General features: G+C 41.1%; 1 protein-coding gene and 1 long non-coding RNA gene across 4 annotated transcripts in view; one reads left to right on the plus strand and one right to left on the minus strand.

Moving 5' to 3' along the window:
- LOC115366993 (uncharacterized) overlaps positions 1 to 26,349 on the minus strand; it is a 192,106-nt gene that overhangs the window by 76,069 nt on the left and 89,688 nt on the right. The gene's annotated exons all lie outside the window — the stretch shown is intronic.
- Positions 7,074 to 8,558, plus strand: adra2c (adrenoceptor alpha 2C). Its single transcript, XM_030062654.1, has one exon. The coding sequence runs from the start codon at positions 7,203 to 7,205 to the stop codon at positions 8,556 to 8,558; it is 1,356 nt and encodes a 451-aa protein (XP_029918514.1). The 5' UTR covers positions 7,074 to 7,202.

Consider the following 26,349-nt stretch of genomic DNA (forward strand, 5'->3'; position numbering starts at 1 on the left):
AAATGAGGATTTAAGCAAAGTCCAGGGAAGAGGGTCAATTTTCAGAGCTCCACCACTGCCAGAACTTTTCATACCAGAGATGCCAGTGAGCTGACATGAAATATTTAGAGTTTACCTAACATCTCTAACTTTGCTGCTCGGTTAAAGGCAGGGTGGTGGGTGGTAGAACCATCAAATCACTTCTAGATGCAACCAGCAGTGAGTGTCAGTCTCTATGTCAGTCAACTGGACTGTCCGTCCTGATAAACCTCAAAATACTGCACATATAGAGCTATGGGATACAGAGATAAAATATCTGAATGATTCACAAGTGGCAAAACCAGTGTTTTAGCTCAGGGGTTTTCAAACTTTTCATGTTCAGGACCCACAAGTTGACTTTCATGAATCTGTAGTGTGGACGCCCGTTTGAAGAGATTTGCTTCAATAATTTTGTATTGTAACAATTTCTTGTGAGCTAAACTATAGTTAAATTACTCTATTCCTCTTTTTGCTGGGAACCCCTGGGAAGCCCTCAAGGATCCACCTTTAAAAATGGATGGCATGTTGCCTGGGACGAATTTAGACTTCAACATAAACTGCTTGCTTGTTTTAGAAGAGAACAATCAGCCTGGACCACGAGTAGCAGCTCACCAGCACATGCACATAGTGTGTTGCATGTCAATGCATATATGTGTTGGATACAGACACAGACACAGACACAGACACAGACACAGACACAGACACAGACACACACACACAATAAGAACAAATTCCCACTACAGATGGTGCTACAATATCACTTGAGAACATGATCTAAAGTGAGATAGGTATACAAAGCATGAGAGTAAAATTTACAACTCCCTAGGCTTATATAAAACCTTTCAAGCACACTGCTAATTTACTGGCTGAGAAAACTACACCATGCAATCTACTGTAAGAATCTAGGCAACCAAGCTTCTTTTTTAATGTGACTTATCTATACTCCTCCCTCCTCCTGCCATTCCCTCTCATCTTGCTCTTTATTCTTTTCCCATTGTTACTCCTCCTTATGTCTCCACCTTGCTTAATCCCATATTCCTTAAATTTACTTTGTTACTTTTACTTACATTTTCAGCCCTTTGCTTTCTTCATCACCCTCTTTCCCATCCTTTGGCCCAACCTCACAGGGCTGTTTCCAGATTTCAGCTTTTCAGACTGAGCTCTCCAGCAGCAGAGACATCAGTTGTGGGATTAGTGAGCCAGTCATCTTGGCAAAACCATTGAACCCTTGAACAGCTGCCTTATGGTAAACAAGGAGGATGCAATGCTTTATCGACCAGGCTGTAGATTGAAGAAGTAGATGCAAAGGGCTTAGGTGGGCTCAGGCTGTCTGCAGTTTGTGAGTAACAGCGTGCCTCCTTGTATCACTGGGCCTACCAGTTCTCTCACATCCGCACAATGGTATGATGTCAGGATCTACACTATCTAAATTCATGGTGTTCCTTAGCTTGATGTACCATAGCTCTATGCAATACTGTTTGTGTGAGGAAACTAGTGGTGATATCCTTAAATGATGGAAAACAAAACCTATGTAAAGAATCAAGTTATTGCTTTGTTTGCTGATATACTATATTTTAGCAAATGTTCAGGTATTGCTAGTCTTACTGTTTTTGTGTGTGTGTGTGTGTGTGTGTGTGTATTGTCCAAATATTCAGTCAGTTTGCACCTTGATGCTTTGGCAAAATTGTTTTGAAACTTTCAGGCCAATAAAGCCACTGAATTGAGCTGAATTGAATTGAAATTGAAATTGAACTGAATCCACACACACACACACACACACACACACACACACACACACACACACACACACACACACACACACACACACAATGATGTATCATGAGCCCAATAGATCTTAATATGTTGCAGTCTTCCATCGGATGAACATGAGTCTCACTCTAACTCTCAGGTGTTAATTCAAAGATTCCATGAGTAAAGCAAGACTATTGATGAATACTGATTGCTACTCCATCTCTCCTGGGTCCATGTTTGATTCCCACATCCATTCTACCATGGCATCAATCCATCCTCTCTCGGCCAATCTGTGACCTTTCTCCCACACTTCACAGACGGACATTTTCACAAACAACCAGTCAATCTGGTGTGTAGATCATGATGCAACACCAAGTCGATCAGTGTCAATCTACGGCCCGGGTGTCGTGTTTCGACACATCCCTGCTGGTCCTACTGCACTGGTTGCCTGGAGATCTGTCAGTGTGGTCCAACTGTCAGACGCTGCACAGCAACTGAGCTCAAGGAGGGTGGTGTTTATAGCAGGGCACTCTTTACAAAGGCTGTTGTGTAATTTTATGAGTTGTGTTTTTGCTCCGTAGCACTGTCTGTTGTGCGAAAACACAGATTCCAAAGTCTTATGAGGTTCAAATGGCTTGATACTTCCAGTGCTTAGAAGCTGTGATTGAAACTGGAGTCCCCAATATTTTTCTATCTGATACACAGGCATATGTTGTATTCCCACCAGAATTCCCTATATGCGTACTATGGTCATTATACTATTCGGGCCCCTTTCGAAATTAGCTGCTGTGGACAGATGCGAGGCAACGCTGCCCCTGTGATCAATAAAATCTGTTCCACTGAGGCTGAACTCCATGTGTGTGGTTGTATGGCAGCACTGCTGTTCATTATACAATATTGTAGTCTATTTCTATTCACAGAATGCAATAATTAATAAATATGTATTTGTGCATTTTCAGTTTACAGTGGGCTAAGCCTTTACAATAACAATCACTTCTAGATAGAAATGTTGAATTTGAATATTGTGGGAGGAAGCTGCCAGCCTGTCACATGCCACCAGAAAAACACAGGCCTATTGGCATATGCATGGAACTAAGGTAATATTTTTTTATGTTTATTTAGAACAGCTGTTCAACCAACATTTCTGTAGAGAACATGAATGCTCCCCCGTAGAATGTACAGTGATTCACAGTATGTCCTTAGACAACACTAAAGCACTGCTTGTTTGGTAAGCATTATGGCAATGAATAATACAATAGGGACAACAGAAGAAATACAGGACAACACCTTGACAAGGAATGCAGCTCAGAATTATCAAGTCTTGCATGGTTCAATAACGCTGTATTATAAGAGTGGAATGTAAGTAAGTATGATTTGTTCATTAAAGTTAAGATCTAAAAGGTAAAACTGACTAAGTATTTGATATTTTTAACACAGTTGAACCCCATATAAGTGGCCTTTCAAATGATAAACCAGACAAGTTCCTATGATTTTAATATGTACCAAACTCAACACACCCAGCTGCCTGACAAAAACAGCGGTGGGAGATGAAGATCTGACTAACTCCCTCTGGCTTTGTCATCACACTGGCCTCTAATAGTCCTGCCAAGCCCACACACACACAATTGAGAATGAAGATGAATCTGAGAGTGATAGAATGGCTGGGTGGGTTGGACAGCTATGCAATAACTTTTTGAGAGAGAGATGAGGGAGCTGAGAAGAAAAAGAAACAGAACATTTGACGCTGCATACCAGTGTATATTGATCAAACATCAGCAATCACATTGTGATGCCAATTTCACTGTTCGCTTTGATCCATTTTGGAATGACAGCAACAACAACAAAAAAATCTTTGTACTTTGAAACAGTCAGCCAACTTCCAAATCAACAAATGTATTTATCTTATTTTTACTGGTTGTCTTACAAGGTAATTTGTCACTGGGAGGCAGGATACTAGATAAAAAGCAAGCCCTGTTCCATGGGGCAATCCCAGGAAGAGAACTCCCCTGGGCTGGATGTTGCTCCCTTGAACTATTTGTTCTTAGCTCTATAGTTGTCGGCCGGGGTAGCACTGCCATTTTTCACTGTCAGTGGCTAGTATCTACCTTCTCTTATGGGGCACAATGGAAACCACTGCACATTAACCACAACACAATAGGGAGGGTTAAGGAAATAAAACTGGCTCTCATTATTGGTAGCAGCTTTGATTTCTCCGGGGAATAGCCTTTGTTAATGTGTGGCAGAGTTAATGCATGCTGTGCTACTGCAGATGATGTTTTATGATTTATATATGAGGTACATGATAAGAAAAGGCATATGAGGAAGATGCAGAAGCCTGCGGTGTGGCCTGTGGTTTCAGCCTTTATAAGGAGTTGATTGTGTGATGATGAGATTGGCCATACTGCACTGGAATTCAGTGGAATTCAATTCAACTCATGGCTGGTCATGGTACAATTTAGCAAGGATGCCTCAGGTGTTTGGTATTTTCAGCTATCAATCAGCTAAACCATATTGTGCTTATATTGCTGCTCTACTCTCACTGTTAATTCAATGCTGTGCCCCCCCCCCCTTCCATTTTGGTCAAGAGGTGGTGTGATCAATTCCAAGACTGCTTCAGCTATGTTGAGCTTAACTAAAAGTGCAGAGGACTGTAAACCAGGGTCTTGCTCCAACCACCACCTCAAAAACTAAACAGAGCACATGCAACTGCAGTGTTTGCAACTATAATGACTGTGCCAGAATTACAAAGAAAACGACGGCACAAAAAGGGTGATGAAATATGTCACTAGCCACAAAAGAGTCAAGAAAGAAAGGCACAGACGCAGTGAACACAGTCTCCTTGAGAGCGGACACACTGCTCTGTCAGATGCTGACTTCAGGCTAGCAAGAAAAACCAACTTTTTCCTATATGGAAAGAACAGAGAGCATTGTCGGAAACAAGAAAGGCCTAGTTAATAGCCAAGATCAGTCACTGCTGCTTCAATTATATGGACAGAGCTGTGGCCCCGGGACACAGCTTAATGACCATAACAAGGCTTGTCTGTCCTTTCAAAATCAGCTTAGAGTGCATCCACACTGACCTGCAGCATCACTCTACCACCAGCTCAATTTAAAAAGGCAGCAGGAAAACAACTAGGGTGTTCCAGAGACAAAGAGGAAGAGAGAGGAGAGTGAGAGGGACTGTCCACAGTCCTGAATGTCTTTACGAGGCAGATGGAACATCACCCCCTGAACCCTCCTCATTCCACCTCAAAGCCTTGATGAGGATCAATTTGGACTTGAGCGTTTCTTGCGGCTGCTGGTGCTCTTTAATTCAGTATGCCTGAGCGCGCTGTGATTAATGACGAGTACTTAGCTGGGAGACACGGTCAATAAACGCACTGGTCCAGCAACTTAATACCAGGCTGTGCGCTAAGAGGGGGACAGGTTTCACCAGGCTGCAGCGTCACAAAGAGCAGAGGGGGTTAATTGAATAGAAAGCAGATTGGCAGACCAAAACTTTTCACGTAACTCTTTTTGGATCGACTTTACTGATATGAGTTCAGCTTTAATTTGAGCAACCTTAGCAGTGCAGTGTAGTGTTGCTGCGGCACTGTCCTTGCAAAAAGCCTCCCACATTCAAAGCACTGGCACATGTGCGTGTATGTGTGTGTGGATGAGATAGAGAAAGACAGACAGTGACAAAGATATAGAATGAGGACACTATAGGGACAGCATGTTTATTCCTCTTTGTGTGTGTGTGTGTGTGTGTGTGTGTGTGTGTGTGTGCGTGCGTGTGTGAGTGTGAGAGAGAGAGAGGGAGAGGGAAAGAGAGAGAGAGATTGTATGATATGATTTCTTTCTTCTCTTTTTCCCCTTTTTGATAAATGAAATCTCATGAATAAATACGAAAACAAATATTTTATCAACTCCAGCCGAGATAACCTGCAAATCACTGCTGAATATTTATTGTGCCCGATAAAGTCTGCCCCAGGAGATGAACCTATGACTTTAACTCTCACCCTTAGTAATCATAGCATGGAAGGCCTATACATGCATTCTGAACATGCATTAATTCTTCATACAGTAAATAATATGCAAAGCAAAACGTTTTTCCATAAAGATAAATGGCTAATTTGGCAGCCTATCCCAAAGGTGAATCATTTGCAATTTACAATTTGAAACCCCATCAATTCCATCAGAACGATGAAATGTAATCTTCTTATCAGCACAGTTACCAATAACACAAACAATGGCAGGAGAGGAAAACACTGGATAATTTCCACAGCAAGGTCAGATACTGTTTCTGTCCATCTGCAATAAAAAAAAAGGCATGTAATAAACCAGTTGCTGCCACAGGGAAGGAGAGGGATGTGACTAAGCAAACGTGTTAATCGTGAAGTACACGCACAATGTTTCCTATTGAGTCTGAGTTTTTTTTTTTTTTTTTTTTTATCTATTTATTGATTTATTTATTTATTTTGTCTTGCTTGTCTTGTCTGGCTGTCCCTCTCAGGCTTACTACTACAACACTGACCTCCAGCGAGCGCAGCGAAGGACGGAGCCGCGCGCAGTCTGCGGGGCTCCGTTGTCGGTCTGTCAGAGGGCTTTGACAGCAATGTGACCCCGACCAAATTTCTTCCTGCGGGTCTGCTGAATTTGGCATAGATCTGTTAAGACATGTGGATGCACTGTCAAGACTTCAGCGCCCTTACTGAAACAATCAGAGCTGCCAAGCCAGATCAAAACAGAGAGATTCACTGATCAGCTGTGCGATTTGCGACAAAATGCTGGTCACTAACGCTGCAGATATAACGCTTGAAAACAGGTTTAACAAATGGCACTCAAATCTGCCACAACAGCCCGTTGTAACTTATTAGGTGGGCAAAAGCATACTCAAATGATTTGAAAGGTTTTTTTTTTGTTTTTTTTTTTCAAATGAAGCCGCCGCTTGCTCGTTTTACTTCCCCGATTTTCATCTCTGTCCTCTCCTCCAGCATCATCTCTCATTTCTTCTGAAGGGGCGGAGCGGGTCCCTGCTAGTTTTTTAATGTGAAAAACACGTGGTCTTTACAAACCTCCAGCAGGACACAGCGGGGAGGCGGAGGTGGAGAGATGCGGGCGCAGTCGGGATGGGAGAGGACATGCTGAGAAGGGCGCCCGCTTTCTAACCATGGACATTCTAATACAGACCAGTCTCAACATTTTTGGAGCATGGTCTTAAGGAAATGAAACAGACTTTGCAGATTGCAATCTGCCTTTTTTCTTTCTTTCAAAAGGAGGGAGTTTCACGCAGACTGTGGAAGATCACAGGTGAGGAGAAAAGAAAAAAGGCTATTTGATGTAGATATATTTCTGTAATATGACAGTTCATGCGGTCGTAAAATCACAATGAGATATTTTTGCATATTTTAATTTTTTTTTTAAGTCACACATTGGATAAAAGACTGAAAATGAATTTCTTAAATATCTCTGGCTTGGATGATGAGATGGAGACGGAAAACATCTCTTCTAATTCCACCTCTGGGAGCCAGTACAGTCAGCTTGCGATCTGGGGTCTGGCAGGACTTGTCAGCTTTTTGATTTTGTTTACAATAGTAGGGAACGTGCTGGTCGTTATCGCCGTTTTAACGAGCAGAGCTTTGAAACCGCCCCAGAATCTTTTTTTGGTCTCCCTAGCCAGTGCGGACATTCTGGTAGCCACGCTGGTCATGCCTTTTTCTTTGGCAAACGAACTTATGGGCTACTGGTTTTTTGGCAAAGTCTGGTGTGACATCTACCTTGCACTGGATGTTTTATTCTGCACCTCATCTATTGTTCACCTGTGCGCCATCAGTCTGGACAGGTACTGGTCAGTGACGCAGGCAGTAGAGTACAACTTAAAGAGGACGCCCAAACGGGTCAAAGGGATGATTGTGGTGGTTTGGTTGATCTCAGCTGTCATCTCCTTTCCTCCATTAATATCAATGGATAGGAGCAGCAGTGAGGCCAACCCACAGTGCAGGCTGAATGATGAGACATGGTACATACTCTACTCCAGCATCGGCTCATTCTTTGCACCCTGTGTCATCATGATCTTGGTCTATATTCGGATTTACCAAGTGGCCAAAACCCGGACCAGAACCATGTCAGAGAAGAAGAGGGATGTGGATTCATCGCTGGAGAATGGGCTGGAGCAACCTGAAGCCAGCAGAGGCGGCTCATTAAAGTCTAATCAGGGTGGGAGTATAAAAGACCAGGAACGTGAGAATGGGCACTGCCAACAACAAACAATTGGATCACCTTTGCCTAATGAACCAAAACATCCACCAACAGACCACGACGACGACTTTGATGACAGCAGCTCATCAGACGAGAAACCGAAAAAAAATTCCACTTCCTCCTCCAAACAGCACAATGACAACAAAAAAGACAGGAAATCCAGCCGTAAAAGTAGCTCTGCCTCCAAATACTCAAGCAGGAAGTCACGTGCCAGTTCCAAGTCCATGGAGCTGTTCTCATCCCGCCGGAAACGCCGGAGCACCGTCAACCGGAAGAAAGTGTCTGCCGCCCGGGAGAAACGCTTCACCTTTGTCCTCGCTGTGGTCATGGGCGTTTTTGTCGTCTGTTGGTTCCCTTTCTTCTTTTCCTACAGCCTGTATGGAATCTGCCGGAAACCCTGCGAGATCCCGGAGACGCTGTTTAAATTCTTCTTCTGGATTGGCTACTGTAACAGCTCTTTAAACCCAGTCATCTACACTATCTTTAACCAGGACTTCCGGAGAGCCTTCCAGAAGATCCTCTGTAAGTCATGGAAGCGCTCCTTCTGAGAGGGGTGCGGGGGGGATCCTGCATGGATGTGGTTGTAACAGACATTTTAAAACCTGCAGGCCAACATTAAATGGTCCTGAGCAGCAGGATAGTGTGTTGGCCTGGCTACTTTCTCCCCTTTGCTTTCAGGGATTACACAAGGAAAGAGCAATTAGAGGCTGAAAGGATGGAGCTAAATGGCAGAAAGGGTTTTAAAGTGGGTCTACACGTTTCAGTCCTCTATTACTATTCCAAGAGGATCCTGTCATTATCCAGGCTGCTTTCAGACTTGGACATGTGTCTTAACTTGCAATCTTTAGAGATAAACTAAACTGCTTCTGACTCTGACAGTTACTGTGATGCATGTACACCACCGTGTATGAACTGCAGCGGCTGTATTGGATGAACTGCTCAGGAGAGGAAGGGTTTACAGAGACACTGATTCACAATGTGACCTCATTCACTGATAACGATAATGCTAAGGCCTTGACAATCTCCACACAACTGTTGTGACATCAGAAAATGATACTGCTCTCTCTCTCTCTGGCTTTTTCTTTACTTTTCTACTACGTCACACTCTAACCTGAGGACCAATGGGACGAAGGGGCTTCTTGCTTACTGTTTCAGTAGCAAAACTTTACTGTATGTGAAAAAAGACAAAAACTAACTGTCCAACTACAAAGTCATTTTTCCTGCTACATTTTGCTGTGTTAAGGAAAGACTGTTGTCTTTAGGGACTACAGGGGAAACTATATCAAGAAGTGTGCTCATTGTGAACTTGTACATTTGGGTTTGACTCAGTATGGCCAAGAGTGTTTGTAGTGTCACAGGTAATTTCTTCTCCTAGGAGCGGGATTGTACAATCTTCCCCCCTCTTGAGAAAATAGATGGAATACAGAGCTACTGCTGAGGTACACGGGCACCCACTGAGGCTCTCATTGTGTATGTGAGTCTGTGCGTAAACACGTGCGTCTACTTGTGTGTGCAAAAGAGACACAAGGAGAGATAAAGTGCATACCTTGTGGAACTGTGTGGTGTGGTGAAGTGAGGCAGAGAGTTTGTTGTGTCTTTTACCACCTGCCAGTTAATGACTGTGTGTGTGTGTGTGTGTGTGTGTGTAAGCCTGCTTTGGGGGAATGGCCTGATTCTCGCTGGTGAAGTGCCTCCATAGGTTTTGATTATCTTCCATTCTACTTTCTGTCACCCCCCCCCCCCCACCCCCCCTCTCTCTCTCTCTCTCTGTCACAAAAGGCACTTAACTAGAGTAAAAAACACCTTGTCACTCTCTCAGTCTCTCTCTCTCTCACTCACTCTCATTCTCTCTCTCTCACATGCACACATACACACAAATGCACGCACACACATATTAAATAAAGAAAAAATGGACTTCTATAGTCTATATTTATTTAGCATAAATACGTTTTTAAGATTTTTTTGTTCATGTACATAATTTACAATGGTATGTTATTGTGTGGTCCTTTATAATCACACATTTATCAATATGATCTAAAGGTATTGTTTATATCATGAACATTGCTCTAAAAGATGCTCAAAATGTTCTCTTTTTCTAATGTTTCAGAAGTAAAAAAAAAAAAGAACAACTGTTTACTCCTCTGCTTTGAGCACATTCAAAAAGATCAAATGAAGAGATGACTTCAAATGTCCTTTGAAGACTGCTGTGCATGACTGCATTTTTAATGACGTTAATATGTTTATTTATATATTTTTTTACTTTTGTGCCAATTGTTGTTTATTTGTGTCACTGACCCTATTGTTTGTGCGACTCAGAGTGTATGACTAATGACCATTTTTAAGTGCAATCACTTAAAGTCTAGTCTCCTTGTGGTGGGCTGTTGTTGTTCCTGCCTGAAAGCAGTGGTTAAAAACAACCCTTTGTTTTTCATGACACACGAGACTTTTTGTTACTTGAACATTTTAAGGAAAGCTCCTAGGGCATCACTTATTTAAAAAGTTATTTGACTTTATTCTAGATATGTGATTGTTTCCAAGAATATGATAATAAACATGGAACTGATATCAGCATTCATGCACTGAAAAACCAAACTTAGTTTTAGCTTTTGACATATTGCAGAATACTGGGGGAAATCAGGCTAAGCCACTGATTTTATTTATTATTTTATTAATAATAATTATTTTTTTAAATAAATCACAGTTTTGGCATAGATGTAATATAAATGGATTTATTGCACAAAATTGGTGCACAAGAGCCCTTAACAGGTAAACAGGTAGGATTCAGTGAAATCTGCCTGCCCGGACACACTGAAGAGGGATTCCACAGGCTGAACAGGCACAGTGCAAATTTTTATTTAATTGATTAATTTATCTATCTATCTATCTATCTAGATAGATAGATAGATAGATAGATCTATATATAGATAGATAGATAGATGGATAGATAGATATACATACATAAATTTATTTTTTAACCAGTGCAACATTAGGGCCATCATCTATTATAGTCTCCCGGCCCAGTTTTCAAAGAGAGCTCACACTTGTCACTTGTGGCACATGAATATGTCCCCATAAATTGTATACATACAGGGCATGGGGTGTGGTCTCTGCATTCACATTTTTTTTTTTTTTTTTTAAATTATTATTATTATTTTTTTTTTTTTTTTTTAATTTTGTTTATTGGAAAACTTAGGAAAGTTAATTGCAATCTTGTAGTGCCTGTCCAGCCTTTTGATACAGTCTAGCAAGAGGTGTACAGTGTTATTCCAGTGAATTAATGGTGAAAAAAATGTTTTGTCTTTTTCAAACACAATTCTCTGGTTCTCTCACTTTCTGGTACTGTAACCAACCTTATGTGTCTTCTTCTGTGAATACCTTTTTCTAGTGCACCAGTATGTATTCTCCAGAGATGGAAATGCTTAGTGTATTGACCACACTGTATTCGTATGCTGTATAATACACAGGAGACGTTTTCACAAGGTCTGGCGTATGGTTATCAACTGAGTGTGTGGTTACATCAAATGAACTCAGATGCCCAGGTTCCATTTTTTTTGTTTTACCTGCAATCTCCCCACCTGTGTCCTTCTATCAAGCACCAATAAAGATACTGCAGAACGAATGCAACGCAGAAAAGCCTTGTGAAATGAAAACGGGTTTATGTGCTTAGCCTGAAACACAATACACCAGGGGTTTCACAGTGCCAGGTATGGGCAAGAGCTCTGGGTGATCCATATGGATGGCTCAGCTCCCTCAGCTTTTAGTGACATGGTATACGTGTGTGTGCAGTTACACACCTGTGTATGTGAGCAGAACAACAGTTTACACTAGGGACCCTGTGTTCTACAGTCACATGTAGGTAAGAGTTCACAAGGAGGACGGGTATATATCTTAACCAGCACTCTCTCTGCCCTCCTCTTGCTTACTTATTTATCTGTTGAAAGCTGACTAGCCTCTTCATCGTGACATTTCAGCCTCAATTCTGTCATCCCTGCTGCTCTCCTGTCAAAGTGGCCGCGCTTTGCTCTCTGCAGACTTGTGGTGGGCTGCTCTGTGCATCACTAGATCTGAAGTGGCACCTGTGAAATGATCCAGTACAATGCAGCGATGAAGATGTGCTCAACTCTGTCTCACCCTGTCTCATACTTTCTGTATCATCTGCTTTAGATGGGAGCTAAAACTGTGACAGTAGTGACACTTTTCTCATTTTTGCCCCCTGAAGATGCTCCTCAACTGAGGAGGGGGAATCAAATGCAGAGGTTTCAAAAGGGACACATATGGTAGAAAACATTTTCCCAGTTTGACTTTGTTCAAACTACCTTCTGCTTTATAAAATACATCCTTAGTGGAATGATTACAAATTGGGATGACTGTTGTTCCATGGTTTAGACCATCAAGAAGACATATCTCTTAACAGAAAATGCAAAACAAAAAAAAAAAAAAAAGAAAAAAAAAAGAAGGGAAAAAAGAAGAAAAGTATGTATTTATGAATGGGGGGTTGGCATTAATGTCACTCCTTAAATCTTTAAAGTACTTATGTGTGTATAGTGATGGTGACTTCAACTCTGCCTGACCCCCTCAAGTCCCCTCCTTCCTCTGTGTCTCTCTCAGCCTTACTATGACTGATTTCAACAGATGTGGATGAGAGCTCAGAAGGCGGGAAGTGGCAACTCATACGACAGACTAGACTGTGTACCTGGTTAAATACTAATAAGTTAATGATGATACTAATAATTTCCAAAGATATGATTAATAAGTTTCAGAAGGACAAGCTGTGGTGGAGATGAGCTGATGCTATTACAGACAGTATTTTTATATTTGTAGTTTTTATGAGATTTCTTTTGAAGAAATTTCTCTTTTGGGGAGTGTAGTGCATGAGGACTAGGTTCAGAGTGCTCTTTGCAATACTGAATGGCAATTTCACTCATATTTTCCCTGCTATATATATTTCCCTTGCTTATTTATTCCCTCACCCCATGCTGTTCTCATTCCTCTTCCTTTGTATACAATCATAATATATAATACATATATCCTTCCTCCTCCCCCTGTTCTCCCTTTGGTGAAAATCTGCGTCTAGCTCTGTTTATCTTCCCGATGCTTATCAGTCACATCTAGCAGACTACAGAGAAATAACAGAACAGAGATATCATGTGCGCACACACACATGCATGGTTGTCTTATTATATTTATGAGGACAGGACCTCCTACTGACTCCATTAATTCCCTAAAGACTTCACTGCTGGAATAGCCTGTTTTATGGGAAAACTCTAAGTTACAACAATGTAGATGTTCAAAGATTTTTTTAATTGGTGGAATGTAAATGGAGAAAATTGATATAAACATGGCTCTATTGTTACTCTATCACTGAGCAACCAGATTGTTGACAAGGAATGATAAAGGCTTTTATAACAGCTGTCATGTTCATACCTTTAAGCAGGGATTGTGTAATTAGCACCATATAATCTGACATGCTTTGTATTAGTGTTGCTACCACATGTGCTACCATGTTACAACACTAGAGGTACTGTTGCTGCCAGGCAAATACAAATGGGATCATGAGGCACTGACTGCAAATACAAAACCAACTGATTAATGAAAAAAGACAGGTGAGGGTACAAATAACTGTTTCAATGGTGAGATGATGAGTCAAAATGTAGCAGTGAAGCGCAAGAGACTGGATTGTAGGGAAGATTAATTATTTAATCAATCACTACGGCTCCTTTATTTCTTGGGGGTTTACCTCCTCTCTTCCCAGCAGCATTGGAAAAGCACAGGACTCCATCTCTCACACACCATCTGCCATCTGTCTCACACCCCTCTCTCTATCTCAACCTCTGTCTTTCACTCTCACTCTCTCTCTCTATCCATCTCTCTCTTTTCTATTTGGTGAAGGAGCCTCTGCTCTGCTGGCAAGATTGAGGATTATTTGCATGGATTGACATTACAACACATCGTTAAAAGGACTCCACCAGTGATTTTGAATGTTTGTCCCATTTACTACAATTTCCCAGATTTTACATTGGAGCAACCCATTTTGCAAATAATGCAGGGGTACTAAAGATTTCATAACCTAAAATCATAATCTCTTGATTTTTAAGTATTAAGATTTTTTTTTATTTTATTGAAACCCCCACCTTATAATTTTCTGCTTCGGTGCTTAACAACATTGTGGGTATCATAAACCATAGAACTGATAATTCTCTGTGTAAGCAATTATTTCCCCAGGGACTGTTTCTCAGCAGAGGGACCATTTAATTCCGCCCAATTTCAAGTCATCAAAACACAACCGTGCTGCTGCTTTTAGGAAAACTAATGTTGACAACTTTTACGGTGATGGAATACTGGTGTGAAGAACGTTTGAAGTGTCTGAAAGTTTTTTGTTGGTTTGTTTGTTTTTTCAGTATCAGAGTGGAATGAATCGAAACTAGTGGTTGGACAACAGTTAGATATCAGAGTTCTAAAATATAAGAAGATTAGCAGGAACTTGAGGTATATGTCTGGTAGATATTATGGTAAACATGCAGAATCACTCGTTTGGTCTTTTAACACTTCTTTGCTGTAGCATGTGGCTGAATGCTGTCTATCAGCCATGCCTGCTTATAAAGCGGCTGTTAAAGGTATGACATTCAGGTGAACCACAGCTTGTTAGTTCAATTATATGTCTTAATTCAAGGCTACAACGAAAGCTTCTCTGAGGGCGCTACATTTTAACAGCGCAGTTGTCCGTGGATGTTTCACTGGGGAATAGCACCCTCTACTTTTTAACAGAGCTGGCAGATGGTATAATTGTTTTTTTTTTTTTTTTCACCCTCATTGTTTTATGACTCACAACCTGTTCCTCACATTTCACAGGGCCTCAGCACAGCACTAAACATCAGTTAACTTAAACATAAAGACATACCCTTAAGCCCTCTAGTTTTGAGGACTGCACTTAATTAAGCAAATAATTTCACTACTAAGACAGTGAAGATGTTTTATTGAGTTTTACGCCCACTTGTAAACAGCTTCAGTTTGACCTATCCTCTGGGCTTGGCAGTGACAAATTGAGCAGAGTTGAAAACCAAGGTCTTGCTGCTCAACACAATCAGTGGCTGTGTTGTAAAAGACTGGCAAGGGTGATGGAGAAAGAGGAAGAGGGGCATTAAGCAAAGCTAATCATTTATTTACAACTCCAAATGCTGCTCTCTCCGTTCTTGTTCGACTCCTTTTCTTTCAGCATGTGAAATGCGAATTGAGAAAGTGCGCACCTAATCCCAATATCTCCAAGGAAAAGAGCTGTGTATATGCAGAATTTAGATTTAAGTATTACATCTAGTAATGTTTTTCTTATGCTCTCGTGTCTGGTGTACTGGTGCTGCTGCTGCCTGCATCCAGCAGCTATACATGCTTGGGGTCAACAGTTAATTTCCCACTGCCCATTCTGCTCCATCCATCCATCCATCCATCTCATTCCTCTCCAACTCCATTTCTCTCTGCCTGTCAAAAAATACCGAGGGAAATGAAAAAAAAAAAAAAAAGGATTTCATTTTGACTTGCAAAACAAAGCAAACGCAGAAAGAGGGGTGTTTTGGAGATGATGCAGATTTGAGCTGCCATGGTCTTGAAGAGAAACAGGGATTGCTGTCAAACAAAACAAAATAAAATAGGATTACTGAGCTAGAGCCAGTTTTGAGTACCACACTGGAGTGAATGAGTAAATGTATTCTGTGTTGGTGTTTAGCTCTTACTCTGAGGGTCTTAATAAATGCAGAATCCTCTATACTTTGGGTTTTGAATTTATCATAATTTGATGCAATAAGATTTGAGTTAATAAGACTTGGGGGTAAATCTTATGAAGCTGGTAATCACAAGAGCTGGACAAAGGGCTCATTAGATCCTGAGCACTGAGGAAGCCCCAGAACTACAAATGCATCCATCTCTATTGGTTTGTCTTGTTGTGGTCTCAAGCATTAAGGAAAAATTTACATTGTCATGTGTCTGTGCTCAAAATGTGTAATACACTATGGTACTGCAATCATTTCTTATGTCTTTTAGTTGTATGCTACATGGTGGGAGGTAATGCACTCCTTTACACACACACACACACACACACACACACACACACACACACACACACACACACACACACACACACACACACAGCTTTAATTTTCAATGTTTCTATTTTCAAGTTAATTAGAATGAAAATGCATAAATCCCATTGCTTCCTGTCACAAGGAGGATGTTGCTATAAAACTTATTCCAGTTGCCTCCATGGACTCATCGTTGCTTATCTAGTTGGATATTTTCTACTTTGCTTTACTAAAGAAAATATTCAATCAAGGTTTTTCTTTCCCCGCATAGGCATTTCACTTGTTCCACCATCTGATAGAAACTCTGAAAGCTTTAAGCTCTGGCAATTTTCTTGACGACGCTTATACTTATACTTATACTATGCAATTTCAGAACTTGTTAACAATCCTGAAAGTAATATGTTTTCTGTGGAATTTGTTTTGTGACATAAAGACATAAACTTATACAAACTTTTGCAGACCTCCCATGTTGCTGTTATCAGTCTTTTTACCCTCCTCATCGCTGTTTGTTCCTAAAATCTGTCCTGTGCCCCTACTGTTTAAAAGAAGCATACTCTTGTTCCCATTCCTGTAAATTCACAACAGAGGAATCCACAAAGTGTGGAAGCATAACTACAATGCAACAACAACAACGATGCAAGCGGTGGCATGTTCTGAGTCAAAAACAGAGCATGACAAGAAAAGTAACAAGAGACAGATCAATATAGTACATGCTTTCATTTGAGCACTGGAGATGTCTAAGGTCAAGAAAGGCAAGCACAGAGCTTTGCAAAGCTTGTCCTAGCACAGCATGCATACTGCCGTTGCTTTACTTATAGGAGCAGTTTTATAGACAAAGTTTTTGGTGTTCTTACTATCTAGTGGTCAGATAAAATCAAATAGTGCACATTTATGGTAAACACACTAATCTCTCAAAAGAAATGTGAGTCAGTTACTGCTAATGAAATGTTAAGTTAGCAGCTTTAATCTAACATCTAACTCTGACAAAACCTACCAGGCAAATTTTCATTCTCAAAAATGACGCTATATTGATATCCTACTGGAATACAGAGACACGAATACATATAGAGAAGAATAGCCACACATGGCATGGAAATGCAATAATGGAATGTAAATCATGAATAATATCCATACAATACAATGAATACTATAATAATCGCTTCATTGCAACTGCCCTTTTCACTTACGTGAATCACACGGCCTGTAGTCCAAGGGGAAAATTGAAGTCAGTGAAGCAAGAGTGACACAGTTAGCGAAGGGCAGAGTCATTATGATGTCACCACGAAATGTCACATTATTCCAACATTGGGGTTCTGCAGTTACAACATGATGAGACAATTTTTTGCATCATTATTTTCCTATTGGCATTTCCTGATGGGATGCGCTAATGTGACACATATCCCGTTCCATCTGCTCCATGCTACCTGTCCTGTGTTCGGTCAAATGAATCAACTGTGGAACACCATAGAAAAGACAACATGCATGGCCTAGGCAATAAGTTCCTTGACTGACTGGATACATGTCAGTTTTCTGTTGAGTGAAATTCAGACTGTCATGATACAGTAGATCTGCTTTGTTTACACTTGTTTGCTGTGTAAGATAGCTTGGGATCTATTGCATATAACGTTGCTGTCTGCAGTCCCTGGAAACCTATCAATTTGAAATGGCACTGTGTACAGTATGATAATATGGTAGAAATGAAAACCTAAAGGTGACAAGGGCTAAGCCAAACTTAACTGATCACAATAAAACAATCATTTAGAATTCAATTTATGTTCATTCCATTTATCTCTTGTTTATTAGCAATGCTGTGTTTTAATCTCTATTTACTTTAATGGCCTGGGAATGTTTACAATGCTTGCTGTGACCCATAAGAGAAGCAATCTGTGGTTATTACTCTGTTAATCTCCTCAATTAGTTTGACTCTTAGGTAAGCAGCTGGATATAGATTTACGGAAACACACAGTGCACACATGCGCATAATTGCACACACAAGCTGGCAAATGCACCCTGCCATCCCCTCAGTGTGAGAAACATGATAATATACATTCTTAGGAAAGCACCCAACTAGACTGGTAGTCAGTACTAAGTTATTATTTATATGGGAGGATTGGATTTGTAAAATGTCAAAGCCCATGGGCTTACCTGGAAGCCATTTCTCACTTCAAAATATTTAATAATAGACTGTTATGAAAACAGCATATTACTATCTACTTTCTACACAAGTTTGTAAACACTCACTTAATAATTTATTTAGTATTTACAATCCAGCTTCCAGATAATTTCCCAGTACTTTACCAAATAACTGTGGTTTGGGAACAAACCACAGTTATTTGCCGACAATATAAAATATGAACATTAGCAATTTTTGGTTAAAGTTTTGCGCTCACAATTGAAAAGCTATGAAGCAAGAGCTTACCGTTGTAAGCTCATCGATAACTGCATCCATAACTCAGTTGTGCTGGCCGCAGATGATAATGAGTAAGACTTGACAGCTGGAAATTGTTGCTATGGTTACAAGTTGGATAGCGGATGAATTTGGAACAGTGATTAAACTTGAGCCGAACTACATTTGCACTACACGGGTTTAAACACACACCTGCTGGCCAGAAAAGTGTATTCACCCAGCCTAAGGTATAACTGACAAATAAAGAAAACATAAGTGTTACCTTTACACTCAATTAATTATTATCCCTTGCTGCTGTAGACATAAAGTCAAATAAAATTAGGAGAGACCTACAAAAACAAATGATCAGTGCACGTTTACTTTCCTCCCATTCTCTGAGGGAAGCCTGTGAACATCTAAAACACAGGTGAGAGAGGTCAAGGGTCAGGTCTCATTAATGCTGATAACGTGGGAGAGCAATCTTCTTAGAGACACAGTGTTCACACAGCAGTGATCGATTTCCAATACAGTCTTACCATAGGTTGCTTCATGGATGATCTGTGTTACTGATCACCAAGTGTCTAAGTGTGTGTGTGTGTGGGTGTGGGTGTGTGTGTGGAGGGAGGGGGGGGGGGGGGGGGGGGGGGGTATTTTAATGTGTGCATTTATTTATTCAAGCTTGTGTGATATTGATTGCTGTATGTTAGTACTGGTTTTAAAATTACCAAATTATTATTAGAGTAAGCATGGCGAGAAGCAGGACAAGATATCTCCAGGGTCCACATTCATTAACTGCAGGATCAGTGGTTTATGTTGACATGCTTTTGCATTATTCCACAAAGTTAACTTTTAACTCACTACAAAACTGCATTTCGGTGTTTTTGAAATGCCTAAAGCAGCACTAACACATGCAGGCAGCCAATCAGGTTCCATTATTATTCCATTATACCCACTCTGTTTCCTTTGGGATGTGGGGAGGTGTAGGGGCAAATGCATCTTCAGCTGCAGGAGTGTACTCTCCATAACCCTGTGGGGTCGTTAGATTTGCAGTGAACAGGCAGCACAAATGTACTCATGCCTCATGTATAGAAGTGATATTTGCAGCCACACCAGTAGGCATATAAATACAGAGTTATAGATGGATAAATAGGGCATATTTGATGACATCATGGGTGTTGGTGAAGATATCTGTGGCTGTTTTTGTGTTGTAATAGGACTAAAGTCAAACACTAGGATTTGTGTCTCAGGTCCTCCTTGTGTTTAACGTGTTTACACAGACTCCCTCCATCACCTGTCTAGTCCCATATTGAAAATTGATCCCTGAGATTAATTTGCCCTTCTGCTTCTTTCTCTTTACACTGTCAGAGAATGTATCCAAAAAACAGCAGTCAGGCAGCCTATAAAACCTGCATGGTTCTGTTTGTGTGCACATGTGAGAGTGAGGGAGAGAAACAGAGACAAAAAAAGAGCAGGAGAGGGATTGGGAGGCATCTATGGTGGGAAGTGGAGTTGGATGGGAGCATTCCGGGGTTTTGGTTGCTGGGATGCATGGGGTGCTTTTATAGGAGCTACAGCTGGGTAATTCAATACAATAGATGGCCCTACATTTGAGTCACACTGCTCTGGTCTAACTTTTTCTTTTTCACTGTCTTTATTTTTTTTCTCTCCCTCTCTCTCCCTCCCTTTCTCTCTCTGTAAGGATTATACAAGATAATCCTGCAGTGGAAGGTGCCCAGAATGACACACAATGGTTCCACATGGTGTAGCCCTTTGCAGCCTCCTGACAGAATAATCTTGTGGCTGTTGAGGAACACGCAGGCTCCACACAAGGGCAGAATCGGCATGGTTCTCCCCCACAGGGCTATGTAGAGTACACTCCTGCGGCTGGAGATACATTTGCCCCCCACACCCCAAAGGAAACAGAGTGGGTATAATGGAATAATAATGGAACCTGACTGGCTGCCTGCTTGTGTTTGTGGCCCATCAATCTCATGTATCTACAGTCCACACCCCAATGGCGGATGTATGAAGATAGATAATACATGTAAATTAAGCACTGATATTGTAGAGGCATATGTGCAAAACATGCTCCTGTGTTGGCAGATTTTTTTGGACACCATTTGCATTTCCTCTCTTTGACTTGATGAGGTTTAGCTCCACAGTGGCTGGTGTCTCATAGAGAGGCTGAACATAGAATGAATGCAGACATGTGACATGTCTGACAAACATAGCCATGGGGAGAGTCTGCTATGTCCATTAGAATATCTGATTCCATCACTCAATAGTTCTCTGTCAGTCTCACTGTCTCAACAGTGAGTTTAAGCCATCAATTTCCATCTGGTGGTTTTCTCAATTTAGTTTTCTCCATCTGCAGTGATGTACTGTAACCTTTATAGTTTGCAAAATGAAATGATTCAACTGAACGGCCTCTGAAGAAAACAGATAAGAATTCAGTCAGGGGAAGTCTTGTGGTTTACAAGGAATGGGAACGCAACGGGAGGGTGGGGGGGATATGGGGTATTGGTATTGCTTTAAATTGATTTTGTTATTGCAATCAGAGAAGCCAAAACTCATTTTCAAATTAGGTGCATTTGTGATAAATATCCTTCCTCTGTTTAAGTTACATTTGCTATGCTTTAGAAACTCCTTGTGCTACAATTTTGTTTTTATTGTATGTTCGGTTTGTGCTACATACCATGTGATCACGGTCTTAAAATAAATGAAATGAAATAAAATAAAAATAAAGAAGAAAGTTACAAGAACATTACCATTACCAGTAGAAGTCTTGAGGTTTACGGGAAATAAGATAAGATAATCTTTTATTAAATAAGATATTGTAACCAAGATGGAGAAGATAAGTAACCAGACTGAACGGTTAAGTTCACATTATAGAACACAGGAAATATTGGTATTGCACTTTGCACAGTATATATGTTGATGTTGCAAATATATGTGACAGTGATAGATTTGTGAGGTGGCTGAGTTGGAACATTGATAATGCATAATACATAACTAACAATATGGTTAAATTCACATTGTTGGACAAAGGAGGCATTGATATTGCACAGTTTACACATTTATATTGCACGTGAGTGAATTGTCGGTTTGGTGTGTGTGGTCTACTGAGAGAATGTTGACTGTAAAGTCTCACAGCAGCAAGGACGAAGGACCTGCACTATCTCTCCTTCACACAGGTGGGTGAAGCAGCCTGTCAATGAAAGAGCTGCCAAGGGCTGTCAGAGTGTCCTGCATGGGGTGGGATATGTTCTTCATCAGACATGAAAGCTTAGCTGTCATTCTCCTTTTTCCCTCCACTTTAGCCACATCTACTGGCTAAAGAAGCTAACTGCACTCCATGGATGCCTAGCAGCACAAATGAAACAGCTGCTAATGGATGGGACCCATCCAGAGTGGATGGATCGGATGGTCCTGATCACGAAGGACCCCCAGAACGCAACAATCTCATCCAGCTACTGGCCTATAAATCACCTCTCCACAACATGGAAGCTCCTGGCAGTCATCATAGCAGCTAAGATGAGTAGGCACATGGCTCAATACATGAGCAGGACCCAGAAAGGAATTGGCATTCACACCAGAGAGGCCAACCACCAGCTGCTGGTTGACAGAGCAGTCATGCAGGACTGCAAGGCCAGGAACATGAGCCTGTGCACTACCTGGATCGACTACAAGAAGGCCTATGACTCAGTGCCACACACATAGATACTGGAGTGCTTGAAGATGTACACAATTAATAGGACACTAAGAGCCTTCATAAAGAATGTGATGAGACTGTGGAGAACAACTCTAGAGGCCAACTCAAAGCCAACTGCACAAGTGCGGCATATACCAAGGAGATGCCCTGTCCCCCATTGTTTTGTATAGGCCTAAACCCTGTCAGCCAGATCATCATGAAGAGTGGCTTCGCATACCAGATCCCAAGTGGAACAAACACCAGTCACCTCCTCTACATGGATGTCATCAAGCTGTATGCCAGGAATGAGTGGGACATCGACTCATTGATCCACACCAGGCTTTACAGCAGCGACATCAGAATGTCATCCAGTATTGAAGAGGGGCAAGATATTTGCAGCTGAAAGGGTTGAACTACCAGAAGGCAACGTAGCACATGGGCAGGACAGCTACCTTGGAATCCCGTAAGCAAATGGAAACCATGAGGAGGCCGCAAGGAGGTCAGCCCCAACCAAGTACCTCCATAGAGTGAGGCAGGTCCTGAAGAGTCAGCTGAATGGACAGAACAAAATTTGAACTATCAACACCTACACCCTGCCGGTGCCAGATACCCCACTGCCATAATATCCTGGCCACAGGAGGAGACAGAGGCCACTGATATCAAGACAAGGAAACTCCTCACAATGCATCGAGAGTGTCACCTCATGTCCAGCACCTTGAGGCTGTACACTTAGTGGAAGGAGCAAGGCCCAGAACTGGTGAACATCAAAGTCCCCATCCAGAATGAAACAGCAAAGATCCAGGAATACATCAGGAAGATGGCCCCCAGTGACGGCCTGCTTAGTGACTACCTCAGGTAGCAGAAGCCCAATGCAGAGGAGGAGGAGGAGGAGGGACTTTTGTGGAGGTACATGGCATGTACCACTGACAGATAGCAGAAGTGGCTGATATCAAGAAAATACATCAGTGCCTGGAACAGACTGGACTGAAAGACAGCACAGAGGCACTGATCATGGCAGCACAAGAATAGACAGAAGCACTTGATCCATAGAGGCCAGGATCCACCATACCAGGCAGGACCCTAGGTGCAGGCTGTGCAAAGATGCCCCTGAGACAATGCAGTGCATTACAGCAGGGTGCAACATGCTGCAGGTACAGCATATATGTAGCGCCATAATCAAGTGGCTGGCATAGTGTACAGGAACATCTGTGCCAAAGTGGGGCTGGAAGTCCCAGGGTCAAAATGGAAGACACGTCCAAAGGTGGTTGAGAATGACAGAGCTAAGATTCTGTGGGACTTCTAGATCCAGACTGATAAACTGGTGGTGGCTAATAAACGAGACATTGAGGTGGTTGACAAACAGGAGAAGAAGACAGTAGTGATAGATGTGGTCCTCCAGAGAGACAGCAACATCAGGAAGAAGGAACACGAGAAGGTTGAAAAATACCAAAGGCTGAGAGAGGAGCTAGAGAAGATGTGGTGTGTGAAGGCAACAGAGGTGCTGGTAATCAGAGCTCTTGGGGCTGTGACCCCCAAACTGGGAAAGTGGCTCCAATAGATTCCAGGAAAAAAACATCTGAGATCTCTGTCCACAGAAGAACGCAGTCCTTGAACAGCTAAGATACTGTGCAGAAAGCTCAAGCTCCCAGGCCAAGCCAGAGGTTGAAGGAGACACCACAAATTATAACAGGGAGACAGCTGGGATGTGAAGCTTTTTTTTTGTTTTTGCATTTAAAAAATCTAGAAAATATAACCAGCCAGTAAATGAGTCTCGGGAAATATGCTAGAATGACAGATTGAGGTGAGATCAGCATGAACATCTGTTTGTGTGTGAAGAAATTTTCTCAAGTCTTCTGTTTGTGTGAGCACAATCATAAATAACAATGGCTGTTCTTTTCCCTAGTTTTGTGCCTAAGGAATACTTTAAAGTCTCTGCATCTCTTGTCTTTGCTCATCTTGTGCAACATTAAGCTCAAGGTCAAACTTAAGCTTGGGTTTCAGCGGAGTTGTCTACATTATTTTTTTCCTTTACTGCTGTTATGCAAGGTCATTCTACCCAATTACCTTCCTTGTTCAGGAGAGTTGAAATGTCCCTCTTTCCTTTCCAGCATTACAATTGAGGAGGAGATCAATATCTGTCATGGTCCAAAGATTCTCTTGGCTGAGAATCTCTTTAACACCTAACAAGCCTCCTGACAAACACACCCCTAGTCTGCCAACATCACACTAATTCAACTTCGGTTTCACTGACATGGTCAATGTGCTGTCTGACATATTATAAAATGTGTCAGCATAATGCAGAAAATATGGGTAATAATGGTACATAGTATACCATAGAATTCTACTCAAAGATATGAATTATGATAAATGAAGCAGCCAAAGTATGAACCCCACACAGTGATTAACCACTGGACACAATGAGTATACATAATGTTTTTCTGCAGACATGGATTTCTGTAAGAAGGTTTGAAATTAGCTTGGCAAGAAAATTGATAAATTGTGTTTTACAAATAAAAAGATGGCTCAGCTAATTTTAGGTGGGTTCACACTCCACCACATCCCCAGTTATAATGCACATGCAGAGCAACGTCATTTTTTTTTTTTTTTCAAAGTTTTCAAAGTCTAGATTTCTATTGTTCAACTTTCTCCTTTACACTGATACCGACAGAATTACAGCAATCGGGATGTTTCTGCTTGAAGTAACTTTACAAAAACACAGTCATTAGTTCCATTAGGTCTGTATCATTCTGCTTCACTGGGCTTAAGATCAGTTAGACGTTTGGCTTACACAGAGTCCAATTAAAGCACAGGTCTGTCATTTACTTCTTTCTAATTGTGACTTACAATTTCATATCTCTCATAACTTCATAATCTCATGACTCCCCCATTAATACTGGACAGTGTCTCTAGTTATCCCTGAGGGTGAATCTGAGGATAAAGGAATCAGATCGGGATGAAATCATGGGGGGCAAAATGTAGATGTGTGTTACGCATGTATTGAGAATGTTCTACAAATGAAGTGAAGTGAAAGCACTGTAAGAAATACCATGTATTGGGTATTTCTGTGTTTGGTGAAGTGTATTTGTATATGTGTGCATACAGGTATATGTGTGCCTGAGTGTGAGAGAGGCACAGGAAATTAGAAATTGGTAATTAACAAGCTCTGAAGCGTATCTCTGTTTTCTTGTGTAGTGACAGGACAATTAACCTGCTTTGGATAGGAGTCTCGACATAATGTAGGCAAAGACTTGCAGTCATGTGTGCTCTCTCATATACGCACACACAAACACGCACCATTTAGTCATAAGAATGCCCTGCAAGTTCATGATGTCAGATGCAGAACATAACACACCTGCATGAGAGGTGTGGAAGGGTAACACACGCGAGCATACAATACAGGCCAGAAGTTTGGACACACCTTCTCATTCAATGCGTTTTCTTTATTTTCATGACTATTTACATTGTAGATTCTCACTGAAGGAATCAAAACTATGAATGAACACATGTGGAGTTATGTACTTAACAAAAAAAGGTGAAATAACTGAAAACATGTTTTATATTCTAGTTTCTTCAAAATAGCCACCCTTTGCTCTGATTACTGCTTTGCACACTCTTGGCATTCTCTATTTTGAAGTGGCCATTTTGAAGAAACTAGAATATAAAACATGTTTTCAGTTATTTCACCTTTTTTTGTTAAGTACATAACTCCACATGTGTTCATTCATAGTTTTGATTCCTTCAGTTAGAATCTACAATGTAAATAGTCATGAAAATAAAGAAAACGCATTGAATGAAAAGGTGTGTCCAAACTTTTGGCCTGCACTGTATACACACTAGGGTTGTCACGATACTAGAAATTCAGTAGTCGATGCCAAAACCAGTGAATTTCCATGATTCTCGACACCCATTTCGATACCGTAGTAAAAAAAACAAACAAAACAAAACAAAACAAAAAAAAAGAAAAAATAGAAAAGAAAAAATCCCATTTACTTCAACATGCACTCCTTTATTAAAATCTGTTGAGCATTCAAGTATTTAAGCCTTCAAGTATTTAACTCTCCTGTTACGTTCAAATTTGTTAACATCTTTTATGTTTGGGGTCAATGTGACCCCAGCAGTTTAAACCGTCACAAAATCATTATAATTAAAATTGTTACCAAAGTTTATGTGTCAGGTACTTTATGTTTCTTTGT

The sequence above is a fragment of the Myripristis murdjan genome, chromosome 1 (genome assembly GCF_902150065.1).
Source record: "Myripristis murdjan chromosome 1, fMyrMur1.1, whole genome shotgun sequence".
NCBI lineage: Eukaryota > Metazoa > Chordata > Actinopteri > Holocentriformes > Holocentridae > Myripristis > Myripristis murdjan.

What these genes read in the sequence shown, in the direction of transcription:
- adra2c (XM_030062654.1), top strand. Translation starts at nt 7,203, where the DNA reads ATGAATTTCTTAAATATCTCTGGCTTGGATGATGAGATGGAGACGGAA.